The sequence below is a fragment of the Alligator mississippiensis genome, chromosome 9 (assembly GCF_030867095.1).
Source record: "Alligator mississippiensis isolate rAllMis1 chromosome 9, rAllMis1, whole genome shotgun sequence".
Classification (NCBI taxonomy): Eukaryota; Metazoa; Chordata; order Crocodylia; family Alligatoridae; genus Alligator; species Alligator mississippiensis.
Genome location: NC_081832.1, coordinates 73,151,175 through 73,171,279, shown reverse-complemented (window position 1 = coordinate 73,171,279; position 20,105 = coordinate 73,151,175). Strand labels below are relative to the sequence as shown.

The 20,105-nt window shown below is 47.3% G+C and overlaps 2 protein-coding genes across 5 annotated transcripts in view; one reads left to right on the top strand and one right to left on the bottom strand.

Annotated features, from left to right (window-relative positions):
• The first annotated feature begins 2,836 nt into the window (after positions 1-2,836).
• FAM13B (family with sequence similarity 13 member B) overlaps positions 2,837-20,105 on the top strand; it is an 81,078-nt gene continuing 63,809 nt past the window's right edge. Inside the window, exon 1 of the mRNA XM_059712882.1 lies at positions 2,837-2,930. The gene's annotated coding sequence lies outside the window, so the exon portion shown is untranslated. The remainder of the gene's footprint in view (positions 2,931-20,105) is intronic.
• Positions 5,628-20,095, bottom strand: LOC102564466 (thymosin beta-11). Of its 4 annotated transcripts, none has more exons than XM_006277609.3 (3): positions 20,016-20,095; positions 7,193-7,300; positions 5,628-5,974 (listed from the first exon to the last, which is right to left on the bottom strand). In XM_006277609.3, the coding sequence occupies exons 2-3, from the start codon at positions 7,290-7,292 to the stop codon at positions 5,931-5,933; spliced, it is 144 nt and encodes a 47-aa protein (XP_006277671.1). In that variant the 5' UTR covers positions 7,293-7,300; positions 20,016-20,095; the 3' UTR covers positions 5,628-5,930. The 4 variants fall into 4 exon arrangements, with proteins under 4 accessions (XP_006277671.1, XP_006277669.1, XP_006277670.1 ...); XM_006277607.4 differs by having other exon boundaries at positions 19,974-20,063; XM_006277608.3 differs by lacking the exon at positions 20,016-20,095 and adding an exon at positions 8,196-8,280.

Genomic DNA, 20,105 nt, shown 5'->3' with positions numbered 1-20,105 from the left:
GCGGGTGATGTTTGGGCATGCATGTTTACAGTGTGGTCACAACAAAGCCCAGCTCACTTATGCTGTTTGTGCAGTTTCTCCCGGCAAATTATATGCTTTCCTGTTTAGAGCCATTTGCAGAATGAGTATGTTCCTTCAGTACGTTGTCACTATGTGGGTGGCATTCAGTCAGCTAGAAGTCTGCCAGTGCTAGGCCCGACTTTCTGGAGACTGGCTGAAAATCCGGTCCTGGTTACTCCAGTGTCATCCTGGGATAATTTGGCTGAAAGCAGATTAATGCCAGTCTCACAATTTTATTTTGAGCTTTGCACTATGATGTGATGCTCCTGGGGGATGTTGGTCTTGTGGTTGTGAAAGACCCGCAGGTGTGATCTAAGTGTATTCTGAAGTCTCAGGAATCAGAAGCCAAAGGAAGGGAACCCAGATTGTTGGCTGCTGTTTGTTTGTTTTTTTCTTTATTAATCCCATGATTGCTTTGGAGGAGCTGACTCACGGTTTTTGAATACTTGCAACTGGCGGTTCTGTAACAGTATCAGTGATATGGGGGAATCGACACAAACAGCACATAATCCAGAGTTGTGTTAATTCCTAAGCCAGTGCCGCACAGGAGGAAAAAAACTGATGGCTAAGGATAGAAGCTTACTGGAGAAGGGAGCTGCTTTTTTCGGAGGATTGCAAGACAATGAAGCAGGCTGCTAGGAACAGTTCACCCCAAAGCACCTATTTTTATTTCACTTGCTTGATGCACTATTGTCAAATCCCAAAATTAAGAAGATGAAACATGGCTCAAGTTCCCCAAAAGCACTTGATCTGCATAAAAATCCTGAGATTTCTATAGTCAGGTTTTCTGTTTGGAGCCTGTGCTGAATCTATCAGAACATCAACCATTGTGAGCTTTGTGATGAAATGGGAAGAGCATCAGCACGGTACGGGGAAACATGTGACACACGCACCTGCTCCCATGATCCTGGCCCATTTGGGGCATTTGTGTGGGCTAGAGAGCACTGGGGTGCATTTTCACCTGTGCGGTATTTGCTTGTTAAGTATATACCTGCGCTGCTCCCTTGGTCTCTCTGTATCTTTTAAGAAACAAGACTTCTCAGTGGAAATTCACATTATAGAAAAAAAGGACTCTGCTATCTCTTAACACTGTATTTTGTCGGCTTTGCATTGGGCCCTTGCTCCTGCTGTTGTTTTGCTTGTGAGGCTGAAGGTGGTTTCCTTGCTGAGTCATGAGGTCACTGAGCACAGTGCCAAGGCTCCACGTCTCGTGGGCTGGGAGCAGGTGGGGCTGCTGGAGGCCTGTCTGGCTTGGACACTGCGAAGTCCCAGGGGAACAGGGCTTGATTTGTTTTTAGCAGCAGCGCTGGCTGTGTAGGAGGCTCCCGCCAACTCGTCGGGAGATGGTCAGGGCTTCTGAGCAGAGCATTGTGTTACAGAGAACTGGAGCTTGGCAGAGCTCAGCAGAGCCACCAGACTTGCACGTGGTGCTGTCTGGTATTTCTGCTGCTTTGTGCATGTCCTGATGATTCTTTCCCTGCGCTCTCGCTCGTATGCCCTGCCTGAGCTCCCTCAGCTCCACCGACGGTCCCAGGCCGCTGCTCTGCTCGTAGCCCTGCTCTCCCGCTCTCACATGCCTTCCTTTGGTTGTCAGTAAGAAAGTTTTCTCTGATCTTTCATGGACATTGCAGACTCTGTAGTGAATGTAGAGTTGGCAACATATCGCCAGGTTCACCAGATTGGCTGTTCTCTTTAAAGCCCCAGATCCTGGAGTCATTGGAAATCCTATTTAAAAAAGAGTTTCTTGCCTTTGTGGTTGCAGAGTAAATCTTGAAAACCAGACTCAGCACCCCACCTCTGGCCTTCAGGAATTAAAAGAGAACCTCAATTTACATAATATATTAGATGGGGAGAGAGATCATGTAAATACAGTCTCTTAGACTAGGAACAGAAATGTCACACAAACTGGTATAAGTGATTGGAAACTGGTTCCAATCTGTAACACAACAGAAGTTAGTACACATAAACTGCTTTCAAAATGTCTGAAACCAGTTTAAGATAAACCTGGATGATGTAGTATCAGACTTAACTGATTTAGGTTAAATCAGTTTATTGAACTTTTGTCTCAGATCCCCTCCCAATTCAAGTTAACTCACAGTCCCCCAGCATCCCAGGATGCTTTGCATCTCCCCTGCAAGCCCCACTCCCCCTTGCAAGGTGGGTGGGCTAGACTTGCCCAAGCTGTCTGCTTCAGCCAAGCAGCGAGGTGTGCTCTAGCACCGCCTGGCTTCTGACCTGGGCCACTGCAGGCACGTGTCTGCATTTCTGGAATCAAAAGTGAATGTCTGTTCACTGCTTATCTGTTCAATCTACACAGCTTAGACTAACTTGTGAAGATTGAATCGATTCAGCCTCAGGCTTTTTGACTGCCTGTACTTAGCTCTAGACTGGGGGCCTGACCCATGAGTTTTGAACCTGTGCAATGCTCATATAATACACAGTAGAGGTCTTCACCGTTGTAGATCAATCTAAACCAGAGCTCGATGTACAAAGATCCCCACCCTGCTGCTGCTGGGAAGGTTTGGTTCAGGATCCCAAGGGATGGTTCGTGCCCTTCTGTAGTTGATTACCTCACAGCTGACTAATGAGATGTAGTGACCTGCAGCATGTCAGACTTTGTAATTATAACTGTAGGAGTACAGGGTTCCTCTGCTGAGCCATCCAAAGAGCAGGTGCTAGGACCCTGCATAAAGATGCTGGGTAATTACTGTGGGGCTTGTGCTGGCAGGTGCACTGGGTTAGTTTCAAACAGCATATAAGAGAGGCTGTCAGACCTTTCTCGGATGAAGGAAGAAGAATGGCTGCATATCTGCTTTGATGTGCTCTCTGGAGTAATTTGGGGGCTTCACCTGCTTTGAAGAAGCTGTAAGGTAACTGTTGCTTTGCAGATATGTTGTAGATTGAGGCTAAATATTTAAGAGACATTGGTGATGGGTTGAGAACTTTACATTTCTTGCTTTCAGCCCACAGAGCTTGTTATTATGACTGAGTGCTTCACTGGAATGGAAAAGTGGAAGAGGGTCTTTGACTTGAGGTCAATGGCAGACTTGGTCATATCCTGTGATGAGGAGGGCAATGAGGTCAGAAATGAGGGTTGCTATTGGCTGTGCGTACTTGCACGGTGCTTGCTTGGTGTATTTCACTATCTCTTCATTGTGACTTTGGGCACAAGATTGTATTTTGATAAGGGGAGTGTCAGAATATAACTATCCTGTTGGAGGATGAAAGTCCAGTGTCTAGGCAAGTCTTTGGCAGAAGCTCTGATCTTCAGCCTCTGCATCCCGTGTGCCCTACTGTAAGTGGAAATTCAGCTGTGCTGTGACAAGGTAGGGGTACGACTCTGAATAATTAGATGCTGAGTTACAGGAAAATGAGATCCAGATCTGTTCTTGGCTTTCATGTGTTCTCATCTCGTTGCACAGTTAGTGGGCTGGAGGGATTTTGTGCTGCTGCAGAAAAGACCTGTTTCCAAAACAGTGTGCTCAAAATCAGGCAGAGACTTGTAGGTAGGGAAGACAAGCTACAGCTGAGGATTTTCAGTGTTGGATTTTGTGCAGGAAAGGAAAAACCTCAGCGAAGCAAATCATCTGAATGTCATAAAGTTACCAGTCCAATGAGGTGATCGTGAGGAGCACCAAGACTGCCTCTATCTAAATCCATACCCCTCTCTAGAAAATGTTTTTTATGAATGACAGCCTATGAGGAGCCCAATCACTGAAACAAATGGTGAAGCTCCTATCGACTCCAGCAGCAGCAGGATCAGGGGTCAGGTGCTATCCTGAGAGTGTTTGGGCCCTCTGCTTCATCTTCTGTTGGCTCTCATGGAAGCAGGTCTGAGCTGCAGATCCTGCTGTGGGCAAGCCCAGCAGTAATGGGGAGTGGATCAGGGCAGGATTGGGGTCTGTAGTTTCTAAATGCTGGTTCCTGTTGCCAGTCAACTATGTAACTTTCTACAGTGCTGCTGGATTTGCATCCTGCTGCAGAAGGAGACAGTTGTACTGTGTATTAATTCAGCTGGGCAACACTTTCTGTGGGGTTGCTCACCTGGGTGAAGTGACTGAGAATTGGCCTTGGATCATGAGCCTGATTCTCACTGGAGTCCATGTGGGGGGAAACCGCCTTCTGAAGTAGACCTGATCCCACAGAGAGTAGTGGGGAATGCAAGTCTGAGGTGTTTAGGCACAGGCATGTGAGTGCTGTAGGTCAGGAGTGAGGAGGGCTGAGCTGGGAAGGCTTGCCTAACTAGCTGGCCCTAGTCCTCCTTTGCTTTAGTGGGCCTGACATGCTGGGATGAGGAGTCCTCACTGCTTTCGTATCCTACCCAGGTCTCTTATCTCAGCCCTCAAGGCAAAGTGTGTGCTTTAAACCAGGGCTGGTTCCTAGGAGTGCCTCTCTCTGATCGGTGGCAGGTCTCACGATGGATCGGATTGAGTGTGTCCGTTCACATGAGCTGGAGGCTCACCTGTGAGACTGCCCTTAGACTGAGGGCTTGAGAGCAGCAGTGGGGATGAGCCCAGACAAGCCTCCTGGATGAACTTCTGCTCTACAGCATGTCAGCAGACTGGTGGGTGAGCTGTGCCCAGGCCCTGCCACGGATGTGATGTAGCCCAGAGAGGCCAGACCCGTGGCCTAGGATATGTGGGTCTTGGAAGACCTTTTGAAGGATCTTTCCCTCTTAGAGCGGTCTATTTTAGAGACCTGCCACGGTGCCAGCTGCACCAAGGGGATTTTGGTGATTAAGAGCATTTGTATACTTGCACAGACCGGAAGAACTCTAGATACATTTTTTCCGCTGGCAAAGGCTGTGGAGTTTGCCATTTGTAACACACTCTCTCTGTTTGTGTGCATGACGGGGATTGCTTAGCATGTCTACTCGGTTGGATCTGTGCTGCGTAACTCCCCATGTGGATGATCTGCACTGGAATTGAAGAGACCCCCCCGGTATAATTTACTCTGCTAAAGGGGAATTACATTGGCATGGCTATGCTAGTCATTTCCCCTGAATAGGTGAGCCCTGAGCGAACTTCAGTCCTGCCTCCCACTATGGGCAATGTGATACGCTGCCAAAGCAATTGGAGGAAAGCAGAGACTTATCTGGCTGCACGGGACTGGTTCTGTTTTTAATATAGAGAAGTGACCATTAAGTTGAGTCCAGCCATGAATTGCTTGTCCAAGTCCGAGGGATAGTATCACTGGGGTCTCTCTTACTCAGCCCTGTCACAGGCACTACTGCCACAGTGGGGGGTTTTGTGAAGAACAAAGATGGGAATTATCTTGCCATAGGGCTGGCACTGCCTCTCCTTCCTGCAGGTAGAAGGATGACCATCCACGGATGGGCCTTGTCTGGGGGTTGAGGGAAGAGAGGGATATTTCAGGCTCCACTCCATTTGCTTGCCTGCGTCTTGCAGCTGGGATTACTCCCCCACCTCCTCACAGATAGTGCTACTAGGCTACAATGTCATGTCCATACAGCACCCAGCACAGTAGGCCCCAACCTGCCTGAGGCGTGTAGGCACTATTGCAATGCTAAGCAGGATTTGAAGCGTAAACCTATCAAAGAACGATACTCAAAAGAAACCTGTTTATTGTGAGGTTTAGAAGCCAACATAGTTATGAAAACTGGTATTGTTTCTCTTAGACAAAGCACATTTTTGGCAAGTGGTGGGGTTCACACAGGGCTTCAGGGCACAGTCTCAGGACAACAAATGCAACGAGTTCTTCTGTTTCACAATGTTTCATTTGAAAAAAAAACAACTCTGCTTCCCCAGACAATGAAAAATAAATGGATATTAAATTAACAGGCGATCAACAGTAAACTGGGGGGGAAGAAAGGAAGCCAAACCCCACAGACGTCTGTCACATCTTCAGTGTTACGCGCAGGAGGTGCTTTCGCTTTGCTTTTCCTGTTCGATAGCTGCCAGAAAAACACAGGAAACAGTGTCGTGAGCTATGGTCCTCCTCTCACTGTAAAATGGAGGTTTCTATAGAAACCTTTAGAGCCAGGGGACACCCCTGATTTCTCTTCTGTGTTACAATGACAGCAAGAGTCCCTTACAGACCTCAATAGTCACGCTCGCTGGAGCCGTCTCCCTGTTCCCATAGGGGAGGTCTGCACTGTGTGCAGGATGTAGCATGCAAATGTTCCTTCCTTCTGGGATCCCGATTTTGGGTCACGGGGGCAGGATTCAGCATGACTCAGTGGCTGGCACTAGTGAGCCAGTGTGTTGGGAGGTTCTGGCCCCAGGTGACCTTTCTGGGAAGTCCTCAGTACTAGGAGATGCTCAATAGTAACAAAGAGGCATTTCAGCTGAGCTGGTGAAAATCTGGCCCCACCCCAGTGTCTCTGGAGGCTGCTAGCTGGAGTCAAGGGCGCTTCCTTTTATAAGAGACTTTGACTTGCTTTCTGCTCGGCAATCTCTTTCCCCTAAGGAAACGGGTCACTGAGGTCATGCATGAGTGTGCAGGGGCTGACCTGGTAACCGTCTAACGCTACATACAAACCACACCTACCAGCAAACCCTGGACATGGGGAGGTGGGTCAGAGGATCCTGCCCTAGGAAAAATGACAGGGTGCTGCAAGTGAGTTAAGGAAAAGGGCTGTTCCCTATGGGTTACAATCGGTCTCCACTCTATCCTGGACTTCTCTGACCTGCTTCATTCTTGAGACTTGAATATGCCTGTGTGTGACGCCTGCTGTCCAGCAGGGGGCGGTGGCGTGCACCATGCACACACGCAGGTTCCTCCATGTGTGCCAATGCAGTTCTCGGGAATGCTAGTCTGCTCGACAAGGGCCTCTAACAATAGAACTCACCTAGGCGTTACGGCTCTGGAGGGACTGGCGGAAATATTAATCATAGAAGGCCTGATTCTGCTGCCTGTTGAACTTGCTGGGAATTTTGGCTTCAGGGGGAACAAGGAGCAGTCCCATAATGAGTAATAATATAGCAGACAAAAAATACCAAACCCGTTATAACCACTTCTTGTGATCGGAGCCCAGGCTAATTTGTGGTGCAATTTTTAAAGTCAGAGTCTAGGTCATTATTCCTATGGTTAATATTCATTAGGCATATTATATACAGGGCATGTTATATGCTGGTTTGCCCTGTGCTCAAATAACCTCAAAAGCACTTACTTTCTTTAGTGGGCAGTGGATTTTTCTCTCTAGTTTCTGTCTTCTTCAGTTTAGTCTTGTCAAATGTTTCAATTTCTGCAAAATTTGGCTTGTCGGACATGATGGGTCCTAACAAAGGAAGGGAAAAAAAACACGCCCAGGGTTTTATTAGCTGGGGCCATGATATGAGCCAGACGAAAAATATTTTCTGCACTAGAATGAAAATAATGTTAGTTTTTTTTAATTAAAAATTTAACACATGCTTCCTGGATTGATTCAGGCAAGAGCTCTCTCTTTTTTTAATTTTCAAAGCAAAGATAAGGTTTTTGTTCGTTAAATCTTTCTCCATCTCTTTAAGAAGAAATGTGTACAAATCATATTCTAAATCCCAGGAAAGACATTCATGAAAGACAGTATATTAGCTTTCTCATTTGGCACAATCCATAATTTTTTCTAAATATCGACAACCACAAAGCCCACTCTAAAGCCACAAACCTAACCTGAGAATATGGCTTGAGTAATGATTTCCAATAGATTGGAAATGAAGAACAAAATAAAAAAATATATATTTCCTGTAGCATATTTTAAATACACACACACTTTCTTCCTGCTGGCTGCTGTATACAATTGTGCTTAACAAAAGGAGGAATCCTTCACAGAACCCTTTGTTTCCTCTCCCACTCAATATTCAAGTCGCATGCTCAATGTTTTTGATTACGCTCTATTTAAAAAGAAAAAAAACCCAGCAAATGTACCAGCTTTAAACACTTCACCTGTCAAAACTCCTCTAGGCTAATTGCTGTTTTTTTAAATAGCTATTTAGGATAAAATTCATCCCACATGCAATTCCACTGCCTTCAATGGAATTTCCATCCTGGATGGCCCTGAGATTTCTGAGAAAATGATTCCCATCCTTTTTCTTAAGTTACCCTGATTTTTATTGCTACCGGCACCAAGACAACAGAAGCACAGATTAAAAGGGGGGGAAAAAATGGAAAAGCTACTAAAAGCCACATGCCGTTACCGTCTTGCTGCTTTCTCCTCAGCTGCTTCGCGACCGTCTGAGCCAGTGTGAATCTCAAAAGGTCATGCTAATCCCTCCCTCCCCCCCCCCAATCCCATCCCAGCCCTTCTTTATTAATATTGATAAGTTTGCTGCTAGGGTAGCTCAGCCCTTAAGGCAAAGGACAGATTATTGCTGCAGAAAGTAGAGGAAGGAGGCTAGGGAGAAGTCAGTATGCATGCACAAAAATGGAAGTAAATCCTGTGTCGTACCAAAATAAGGATATTTAGAATTAAGGTTTCCTGCCTATCCTTTCCTTATTTTCCAGTGCCTGTGCTATCAGTTGACATAGGACATGCAGTTACAAGAGTATGTGTAACTTCATGTCCTGTCATAGTGTTCAGGTCCCAATTCAACAAAGCTCTTGAGCCGGTACTTAAACCTCTTTGACTATAATGGAATTTAAGCACATGTTTTTGGCTACAGTCTCCGACCAAATCTAGAGACCAGCGAAGATGAGTGGGTTGCTGCTAGGAATAAATAATTATAAATAGGATAAAGCATCTTCTCCCAAATGATACCATGGTTACAGAGCTGCTCCTCACAGCTGGGATGGTTTTCAGAGCCCTCATACAATCTTACTGCATGGAAGAGGACTTGAGAACTGCCTATGACCAGGACCTCCTCCTTTCCCTGGATGCAAATCCAGCCACTCGCACGTATACCATGGAGCGTCTTATGCCATTTGCATAGCCCTATCCTGCTTCCAACCCGTCCAAACCTCATGCATGACTTTAGTTCTACTGCCAGGGAATCCTCTTAGCCATTGGGACGTGCTCAGAGAGTGTTGTCACTGAGCCACGTGATTTCTGGGAGCTCTCCCCAAATAGTGGGTAGCTCCTTCATATACTTGGCTCAGCCTTGAAATGTGTATTATTGTTATGGCGGAATGGGAGTGCACAGCTTAGCCAACAGGCTAGTAGCCAATGCTACAGCAGCATCTGTTGGTGTTGCTGCATTGAAAGGTGTATCAGTGTCTCTGAGTATGAAATCCATCTTCAATAGTTTTCATCCAGGCCTCCCAGCCTACTAGACAAGCCTGCCTGAGGAGTAAGCCTCTTTTTGGCCAAAATCTGGCTAGTCTCGGTTCAGCTATTACACAGCTGATGGCAGAGGGCTCTTAGATATTTGGAGTCTAATTCAGAGCCCACTGAGATTAACATGGCCCTTTCCGTTGGTTTAGTGGATTTGGGAGCAGGGCTTGACTGAAGCCAGAGGCTGACTTCTGTCTGCTGAGAAAACATAATCACTGAGTGTGCGTTTGTAGAGTGTGCCTAGCCTTTTGTCCCAGATGCAGCTAAATTACAGCAATGAGCACAACATACCAAGTACACCCATACATGTAATCCCTTTTATCTATCAGGCTTAATAAATACCAGAGCCCTCCAAGCCACTTATACTCTCCTTAATCCACTCCCCTCTCCAGGCTCTGAGACAGCAGGCCTTGCCATATGCCCTAGATTACCAGGTGAATGGGGCTTTCTGCACGTGCGGGGTCCATTTTGACATGTAGAACCAAAACTAAGCGGCAGCATTTGTCTCCTCCTCTCCACCAATTATTCAAAAATAGAAATGTTTTCAGCCCCAAACACATGGGAAGGAGCGGGAAGACAGCTGCTATGTGAACGCTAGCTATTACCCACAGCTAGGATCTGGCATTTAGACAGCCTTTAAAGGGACACCATCAACTTGTTATGCAAGCGGGCAGATGAAATGATTAGAAGTACCACTTAAACCCCCAAATTGTGCTTGTCTTACAATATATTGCTCTTACAGGTAGCAGTTGGGATTATGATTGAAGGCACGGGCTTGTGTTTTTGGTGTGTTTTGCTTCCTGCAGTTGAGAGCAGTTTGGCCAGTGTTTCAGGAGGAGGGTGGAACTGAGTCTATGCTAAAGGCCAGATTTGCCCAGGCCCAGCCAGAAGGGCTCAGCACCCACAACAGAGGACAGCCTTTCAGAAGAGCTCAACAGAAGAGGTACATGTGGCTTTTCTGTAGGAGGTGTGAGCATGCCGAGAATCCAGCCTCTCTGCTGTGGTGTGCTACTGGAAACCAAGCTCTCTTGAAATCTGGCACCAGTTCTGAATGCTGAGACCACTTGGACAAATCTGCCCTTCTGGGGAGAGCCAGTTTTACAGTTTTCCCTGTACAGTTGGTCATCTCCCCCTTCCCCCCACATCTCACTGCCTGTGCATCTCATGCAACAATGAGAGAGCTCTTGTTTCTCAGTGACTCAGGCTAGGTCTAGATGGTGAAGTGGCAGTGGTTCCCCTCAAGCATGTGTGCTGCTGTCAACGGGTTCCTCCCTAAACCAGAAGCCGTGTCGCCACAGCAGAGCTGGCAAGCTAACTGGCACAGTCATTCAGCGGTGCCCCAAGTACCATGCATTGGTGGACACGCTGCTTCCAGTTTAGGAAGCTGCCTGCCTACAGCAGCCCAGTGTTTGAGGGAGCGGCCACCAGAGATGCTCCTTTTACTGAGGTCTGTTTGATTACAGGCTGAAAGTCTAGGGGCAGGTCTGGAATGAAAAGGATTTTAAGATCCATTGTTTCTAGATAACTAGCTTGGGGATTCTTTTGGTGTGGCAATGGCAAATAGATATTATGCAATAATGAGGAAGGAGACGTTCTTACCATCCGTTCAGATTAGTAGCCACCCACAAGTATAACTAGCACCTTGACTGCAGAATGATTCCTGCCAAGTTTCCACAAGTTATTAGCATTTCACTGGCAGTGATCGAATGAAAGTGTGGGAAACCTCCTGCTTGCAGGCTGCTCCACGCACCGTGGTGCCATTTATTTTCTCATGGGAACCTCTGTGCCCAGGCTGGTGCAGGGACAGGTGGATGGACAGTGCCCTGGGTGCAGTCAGGGCTTGTGATACTGAAGATGCCTGATGATATTTTGTTCCTTGCTATTCCAGTGCAGCTGAAAATTCCTGCTAACGTGATCAGCATCAGAATAGTTGGCATGAACATGACGCTCTTTGTCACTGGATTCCAGAGCTATTGACAACTCTTGGAACTACTGCTCCGCCAGCAAAATACAATCATCGTGGGGGGTGGAGGGCAGAGTAGGAAACCAGTGCATCACTGGGGAGAGGAAAAAAATGGGCAAGGCCAGTGGAGCAACCCCACCTCCTTGTTTAAACAGAACAATACTCTAGGATTTTTTTTTTTTTGATCAGCAGGAGCAATGAGGCTGTATGAATAAGGTCACATATAGGGGAAAATAGTCTTCTATTTTCTAGCAAAAGCTGCACTTTTATGTCTATCTGCTTTAAGGAAATGAAGGTCTGAGTCAACCCTGCTGGGACTGGACTCTGGTTCTAGCGAGTCACCTTCTACATCAAGCACCAGGCTACTGTGCATTGGTCTGACGTGGAGGATGAGACACGTGCACCCCACTGCCCCCAACAGTGCCAGGCAAGAGGTAACGTTTATAGGGTGCTCGCGTGGAGGGGACCGTTCCAAGGGGCATTTGAGAGATGCTCAACAGGATGGAGCTTCTCTGCTCATGGGCTTGCTTTGACAGGATATTCTGGCAAAGCAAGAATATCCTTTCCGGAAACTATCCTGTCATGACCCTTTTTTGGGCGTAGCACTTCTAAGTCCTGGAGAAGGTGGCCCACTGAGAGGCCGTGAGGTGCCAAATTTCAGTGAAGTTAGAGAGGGTGTTGTGATGAGGTGGGGAATTTCTCTCTGGCCAGGTACTGGCTAGTTACAACTATAGGAATTGGGTTGCTTGTATCTCTCTGGAGAGAAAGGGGGTCAAAGCACGCTAATGCGAGCAGCTGCTGAGAGGAACAGACGCTGTAGCAGATCAGAGCCTGAAGCTGAGCCAATAAGCTGCCACAACTGATTTTATAATCATGTTAATGCTGTCTCGAAATAACACACCCACTCAAAGATAAAAGTGGTTTCGTTTTTAAAAAATATTGTGGTATTTCTGGTGTTAGGCCGAGAGTTCATTTGGAGAGGCTGGGAGAAGCATGGCCTCTCATCTGCAAGGTCAGAAACACTGGGTCTGATCCCAGATCAGTGAGAACTGAGGACAGTTGCTGCATCCCAGGAGGGGCCCAGCCCCGAGCAGGATTGGGCCTGTTAGCGAACATCAGCTCTCTCGGGTGCGGAGTGGAATAGAAAAAAATAATACAACTTCCCTCCCTGAAAAGCTTTTTTTAGACCTCTTTGTACCTTTTGTTCCATCTGCCTGCCAAAAAAAATATCCATGTTTGGGAACAGAGACGGGTTCCCAGGCTAGGAGACAATGAATCCTGGGTGTGTAGAAAAGGCTCCTCCTGGCAGTGGTCTCCCTTTCTATTGCTATGCTGCTAACATCCAGACTGGTTGACACTGGTTCTCCAGTGCATGCTCCTCTCCTTAACTAGGCCGTTTTCCTTCTTCCTTGTCTGTCGAGCCTTGCCCCTGATCTCCACTGCTGTTAACCGATGGAGGGAGGAGAAGAGAAGAGCCCTAGTGTAGAAAGTCCTTCTGTTCTAGCTGCTAGTTTCAGCCCCATGTTAACTAGGAGTGTTCTGAGATTATTTGCAACACATGCTTCTGTAAATGGCTTTTGGGCCAAGACTATTTACACTGAAGCTCCCTGAGATTAAAGGGGGTGGCTGAGGTGGAGCCACCCCCTGGGCCCTGAGGTGGAGTTGTGAGCAAATATTCAGCCTGTTAGTGAGATCACCACTTTTTTGAGGCCTAGCCTCACAGAAACTGAGGATCGCTACAGACCTCACTCACCACCTTCTATTCTAAGACGCATTCCTTGACTAACAAATGCAGCTCGTTGTCCCACTCTCTCTCTGCGCTTACACTTTGAACTCTCCACTGAATATGCTTCTGTCCTGGGGAGAATGAGGATGCAAGTACCTGACACGTGTGTTGCGCTGTTCAATGTACAGCTGGAAGACACTTGCACTAGCACAGTGCATGGGGTAGAAGAAGGGATACAGAAATGTTCTTTAAAAACAATTTCCAATCCTCAGCCTCAATCCTTTAGTGTCTCTTCTTTCTTTCTCAAGACAGGCTTTGGTCAGAGCTGCATCTCTTCCAATTAATAGCCATGAAGAAAGAATGAGCTAAAGAGGCCTTGGGTGACCAGTGATAAATAATCCACTTTAACCCGGATCATACTCCTAGAAATGTGACAGCTTTGGTAATGCAGCACTGTTGAGTTCCTTACAAATTCCCCTGTTTACTGGCAGCTTAAAGCTGCTGTCTTGTATTTAATTTAAAATCCCATAGGACCAAATTTTGGAGCTCAGTGTGCAGCAGGCTTCATTGATGATGCTATATGAAAGGTCTTCCTTGCTTGGCGAGGACAGCCTGCAAATTATACACTTAATTTGTCCATTGGAAGGAGAAGACTGAATGGTTCTGTCACTAACGATCCACAGTCCCTGCCCCCAGCTGCCCTGTATGATAGGGTAGTCAGTGAGCCCTTCTGCCATTAACATCTGGGGCACTAGGAAGTGGCTCACTTGCTAAGTTTGAAATACCAGCTCTTTCTCCACAACAGACTCCAACCAGTTCCAAGTGGTTAGAAGTCCCTGCTGCAGGGGGAAAAAATTAGGCTTTGGCCTTAGGTAGATGAATCCAGAAACTGTTAGGCATTGCTAAAGGAAACAATGCTGATCTTGGAGCAGGAAAGACTACAAGTACAGATAGTCAAAAAGCCTGAGGTTGAATTGATTCAACCTTTGCAGGTTAGTCTAAGTTGTGCGGACTGAACCGATAAGCAAGTGAACAGACATTCACTTTTGATTCTGTAAGTGCAGCTACATGCCTGCAGTGGCCCAGGCCAGAAGCTAAGGGGTCCTAGAGCATGCTCTCTGCTTGGCTGAAGCAGACAGCTTGGACCAAGGCTAGCCCACCCACGCTGTAAGGCGGGGTGTGTGTAGAGGGAGGTGAAAAGCATCCTGGGATGCTGGAGGACTGCAAGTTAACTTGAATCTGGAGGGGATCTGGGACACAAATTCAATAAACCAATTTAACCTAAGTCAGTGAAATCTGATACTACATCCATCCAGGTTTATCTTAAACTGGTTTCGGCCACTTTGAAAGCAGGTTATGTGCACTGAACTTCTGTTGTGTTACAGATTTCCAGTCACTTTTACTGGTTTATGTGTAACTTCTGTCCCTAGACAACGTAACAGGTCTTTTCCAGGTGATTTGTCTTCAAGTTCTAGTTGGACCAAATCTGTATCTTTAATTTCTTCTATGAAGGAACAGGATGTCTTCCTTTTTATATGCATGTTATATATAGCTGGACAGAGATGAAGATACTAAACAATTGGCACAAGGCTGGTGGTGGTGAATGCTAAATTAAACTGACATTAATACTCTTCCCCCTTGTTACCTTCGGACTGTTTAAACTCTGCATGTGGACTCTTAGGATGCCTGTACACGAGCGCGGAGACTGCCCCGACATGCTGTAAGTGCGTTGGAGCAGGCTCGATTAATTGAGTCTGCTGAAGCATGGTAATTATCACACTCCAGCAGTCTCCTGCGTCTTGTGTCTCAGCATCCCTGCACTTCAAAATGGTGGTGGGGGCATTTGAACTAAAGTTTGTTTGAACGAGCTTTAATTCAAGCACCTCCACTGCCATTTTGAAGTGCAGGGATGCTGATACATGAGATGCTGCGGTGCTTCATAGATTTCAGAGACATTAGGGCTGGAAGGGACCTTGGAAGATCATCGAGTCCAGCTCCCTCCCCCAGGGGCAGGAAGTCAGCCGGGGTCATAGGATTCCAGCAAGATAAACATCCAATTTTCTCTTGAAGGCATTCAGAGTAGGTGCTTGAACCACCTCTGATTAGATTTAAAGTGCTGCCCTCCACTACTCCCAGAGCACCTGTAACAAGTGCCCTTCAATACAGCACATAAACAAAAGCAAGAGAAAGGGTCATGAAAGCAGGTAGCATTGAAGCCTTAGTTGTATCCAGTGTACACATTGTGTGCGGGTGTGTGCGTGTGTGACTTCAAAGGCAAATAGTTGCAATAGTTCAGCTGTGTGCCCGAGTGGAATGAAAAAGGTTAAACTGTCCTTTAATTAATCTAAATTGCACATGGGGTTGAACTGACCCCTACCCAGGTCCAGGATTGGGGGATCACCATACAAGTGAGTCATAAAACCATGTTTGCCCTGCACTTCTAAGTGCTCCCCGTCTAGTCCCAAGAGACAGATTGAGCCTCTCTAAAAGCAGGAAGAAGCTCTCCATGGTGGAAAGGTTTATTTTAATAATGAAAGTAATAACATAAGAAGCATAATTAGTTTACTCAGTTTATGTAGTGCTAGCAAATTTCATGCCAAAGTGATATTTAAAATACTTTTACACGGGAATCATCTCATCTAGTGATTAACAGCTATTTTGAAGGTGGTGTCATGATAGTATAGGTTTTGCTGTGAACTTGAGAAGAATACCTGGCTTACCAAACCTGTAGGTAGGCAGGTAGACACAATGTCACCATCCAAACTGAATTCCAGCCATCAAATCCTACTTTGAGGTGCCATGGGATTTATGAAAGAAGGGAAGTCTTATTATCACTTAAAAATGAAACAGGAAGCTATTGTCCTAGATCTGGAATCTTTCACAGACTTTCTGTGGGATCTTGGGATAAGTTTCTTGCACCTCCTGTGCCTTAGTTTCTCCCCTCATAAAATGGGGATAACACAGGTGTGGCAGAGCAGTTCCATTCCCTGGGCAGCCATGACTCACTGGGCAGTTCTGGTTGCCCCCATGCTAATGGCAGTAGTGGTTGTTTTTGTGTCTCCCCTCCCCAAAGATGGCATCCACAGCTACTGGCCCAGTCACCTGTCCTCCCAGTTATGCTATTTGGAGATGACGTGGATTTGCCTAGCTTGCTTGGTGTTGTGAAATGCCTTTTGTTAGTAAAGGGAAACATTTAAAAAAATTATATCTAGATGTCCCCCTGGAGACACATTTCTGGGCCCTTAGGCCAGATCTTCATAGATCCCACAGCTCGCATTGAGATTTGTGGGTGTTGCTTGTTCCTAGAAATAAAGCTCAGGGTGATCCAGCAGTCAGAATAGGAGGCCACTCTGGTAAATCTTGGCCAAGGTGTATTTCTATCATCAACTAACAGGAGCAAAACCAGTGCTCAGTCTTGGGACTTGGTCGTTCGTTTTGTAAGCAAACGAAAAGAAAGGAAAGAAACTCTGCAGATCAACTGGCTGGAAAGCTTTGGTTGTTTGTCAATTCTTCTTTGGAGCAAAAAGGTCTTTTATGTGCCAATATTTACCAGATATCAATAGGGAGAGTCCAAGAGAGAAACTGGGCACACCTAGCTCCAGGGAGGTACATCAAACAATTCAGTCATTAGATGGACAGTTTAAAAAAAGGTAAAAGTTTTGCTGATGCAAAGTAGTCCTTCTTGAATGCAAATGCTGGCATATATGATATGGGTATTAGAGTAGATGAAGTATCTTACCGTGTCTCAGCATACTGAAGGACCTCAGAAATCTATGATTCAGTGTTAAGGTTAAAAAAACCAGAGGTATTGCTGAACAAACTCTTCGGGTTTGGTTGTTAATGAAGAATTGATTAAAATGCCAAGGTACAGTATTGCAACCTGCACTAGGGATTTAGCTAGACTTAGCCAAAAGTGGAAGGCTTTTGGGTGGAAGCCACGTTAGGTCACACCTCTGAAGTTCAGGACCAATGGAAACAATGGTGGTCCCAGTTCTACTGTGCTTACATCAGTGACAATAAGAATAATTACTTCTGAAACCAATGTAATTACACCACAGAGATATAGTTCTCTCAGAATCAGCCCTACCGAGTTGCTTAATGGGTGACTAGCCATGGAAACTCTACAAGGTTCTTGGGCTAGACACTGTGGTTAGCCTTGTGGGATTCAAATTGTTAATATAGAGTGCCATAGCCCCAGGTCTGCTCTCAGAGGAGGTCTACAATGCAGCATAGTGTAGAGATACCCAAGATAGATTAAACGTCTTGGCTTGGCCACTAGGTGCAGTCTGACTGGAAGCAAAGCTCGGTGCAGGCTTGTCGACCTTGCAAAGGAAGGTAAATTAAAGTTAGCTCTCGTGTCTCTTAAATTACCCTGCGATCTACGAGCGGGAGATCTGCAGAATGCCATGATGAGGTAAGTAGAGGCATGTGGCCTTAAATGGGAAGAAGCGAGCTCAGTAAGGTGAGGAACAGGGCAAGCCCTGCTACTGTGACGCCTGCTGCTTGGCTGCAGGATTGCTGTGTGAAACTTTCCGTTCCTGTGTGGTTGGGACTGCACTCGGCGATCTGTTGCCATTTTCTTTTCTCCTTTCCCCTCCCTGGTTTTTAGGAGGTTGACAAAATGCCCAAACTCTCTCCAACTTTTGAAGATGGGGGGTCAGAACACAAAAAGAGCATACGGATGGGCAGAAAAGACTCGGGGAAGGCAGTCTGGCACTGCATATGTCTGCCCCCTACAGAGAAAGTAAGAGCCGTCTGAAAGGAGGTGGGGCGAGAAACTGGCACAAAGAGGTGAACTCGGAGCCAATTTAGAGCTGGGAATAGAACATCTCGCACTGAAACAGAGAAGCCTGTTCCTTGCCTGCCTACCTGCCTGCCATAAAGAGCTGATAGTCTGGTTCTCTTTCTCTCCCATCCCCCACTTGTGTTTTCTCTGTCAGATTTCCTTTAGTTTTACTCCTGTCAACTGGCCAACATAGCTGCAGCGGAGCCAGCTGGAGTCCATTCCCTCCAATGTATCATCAGCAAAATTGCGGGCTAAGTTCTGATTCCAGTATATTTATTGTTGGCAATGAGGCTGTAGAAACGAGAGGGAGAATGCAGCTTGAATTTCACACTGCACAGCGCTGAACGCTCACCCTGGAGCTAGAAAATCTTATTAACGGTTAAAGTGGGAAAATCCGCCGTGGAAGCGGATTGACAGCAAATAAATAAAGACCCCGAAAAGGTCACTTTGCTTGACCATAACCTCTCTCGCTCGCGCTCTCCCCCGCCCCCCTCCCAAAGCAACTAATAGTTAAAAAAAAAAAATTTTTTTTGCAAAGACAGAACAATAGATATCACTAAATGATGGGGGGGGAGATCATTTAAAATGACACATTGCGTCAGATTTTTTGTCAGCAATGTTGTGACCGATTACATACAAATATAGATAGGTAAACTTAAGAATCTAAAAGAAAACAAAACAAACCGAAATCTTTCAAACCCTGTAAATTAGGGGATACACAGTTAATGTTGCCCTCATCTGTACGTCCTTTCCTCTTCCGTATTACAAGTTCTTTCTGAGAACACTCTTCCTGAATCGTTTTTTCTTGAGCAGATTTTAATTTCCTTAATGGCTTTTATAAAAGCCATTAGTGGCAGACATTCTGTTATCCAGTTTTGAGCAGAGCATTGTCGCTTCCGTCTACAAAATGTTGTTTTTAACATTTTCCAGTGTGATCCTTCGTCACCACACTAAATTCCTAGTCTTTCCATTTAATGGCTTAGAAAATTTGGGTTTAAGAAACTTTGTATATGGTGGGGGGGCGGGTTGTTTAATAATATTCTTGTAAGCACTGGTGTATGTACCGTTTGCAAAGAAGAGGGAACGATTGCTCCCAAAATTGTGTTTTGATTCTGAAAAGGTTGAAAATACAACTTTTACCCCTCCAGCCTATGATCAGAAGCAAGCAGAAATACTGTAAAAAAAAAACAAAACCCAAACAAAAAAGTGACACATCCTATGTGTCTTTGCACAATTACACCGTGGACTGATGGTCAACCGGATGGCCTGTGAATCGGTGTCACGCAGCCCCCGGGGCTGGCAGCTGCCTGGCGGGGAGCGGTGGCAGGAGTCGCTGCTACGCCTTCCCGAGCGGTGTAAATGGATGGGGTGGGGCTCGGGGCTGACCCCGCGCTGGATCCGGCCCATGGCTCGACCCTGCCTGCGGACCGGCCCCGTGCTCGCACAGCCGGTCGGGCCAAAGTCTGAGCACCGGTGCTTCGGACCAGGGGTGCTCGACCCCCGGCCTGCAGATCCGCGCCACCTGGGCTCCCCACAGCTCTGGAAATTTCCCAGTAGAGCAGTCATGGCAGCACCAATTGCCATTGCCAAATTCCACGTGGGGCGTCCCTCCTCCAGCCTGGGGGGCCAGTTGACCCTACCCCTTCCCCCCTGCGCAGTGGGCTTGGACCCCCCAAAACAATCCCAAGCAGGCTTGGAAGGCAGTAAATCTTGTCTGCAATGGGGTGGGGGTCTGCCTGAGGGTAATCCCCCTCTAAGTGCCTGAGCCTCCTGCTTCAGGAGAGGAGACATGAAGAGGGGAGTTACCCCCTCAGGTGTCCTTTTGAAGGGGTCTCTGAGGAGGTAACACCTGAGGGGGTAACTCCCCTCCTCGTGTCTGCTGTCTTGAAGCAGGAGGCTCAGGCATGAAGAGAGGAGTTGCCCCTCACGTGCTTTGAAGGGGTAACTCTCCCCGCCCCCACGCCTGAGGGGGGGGTGGTGACAGACGCAGGAGGCTGAGCGCACGCGCGCTGGGCTCGCACGAGAGGCCGCGCAGGCACCAGGCACCTCCCCCACGGGGCTCCCGGCCCCGCCCCCTGCGCTGCGAATGCCGTTAACGGTCGCGGGCGGGGCGGTTTGAGACGCGCTAGCCCCGCCCATGCCGGCTCGCCAGGCCCCGCCCCCTGCCTGCAGCACGTGACCCCAGGGAACGCGGAGGGGGGGAGGCGGGGAAGCAGGCGCGCGTTTGCACCTGTCAGTCAGCGCGTCACTTCCGGCAGCGGCCGTGGCTTACGCGGGAGGCACCCGGGGCTGTCGGACGGAGCTCGCGCGACGGAGGGCCTCGCGGATCCAGGGTGCGCCGGCGGCTGGGCGAAGCGCGGAG

What these genes read in the sequence shown, in the direction of transcription:
- LOC102564466 (XM_006277609.3), bottom strand. Translation starts at nt 7,292, where the DNA reads ATGTCCGACAAGCCAAATTTTGCAGAAATTGAAACATTTGACAAGACT. An exon ending in TCCACTGCCCACTAAAGAAA is followed by an intron (nt 5,975 to 7,192) that starts GTAAGTGCTTTT and finishes TTTTTCTGGCAG; the next exon opens with CTATCGAACAGGAAAAGCAA.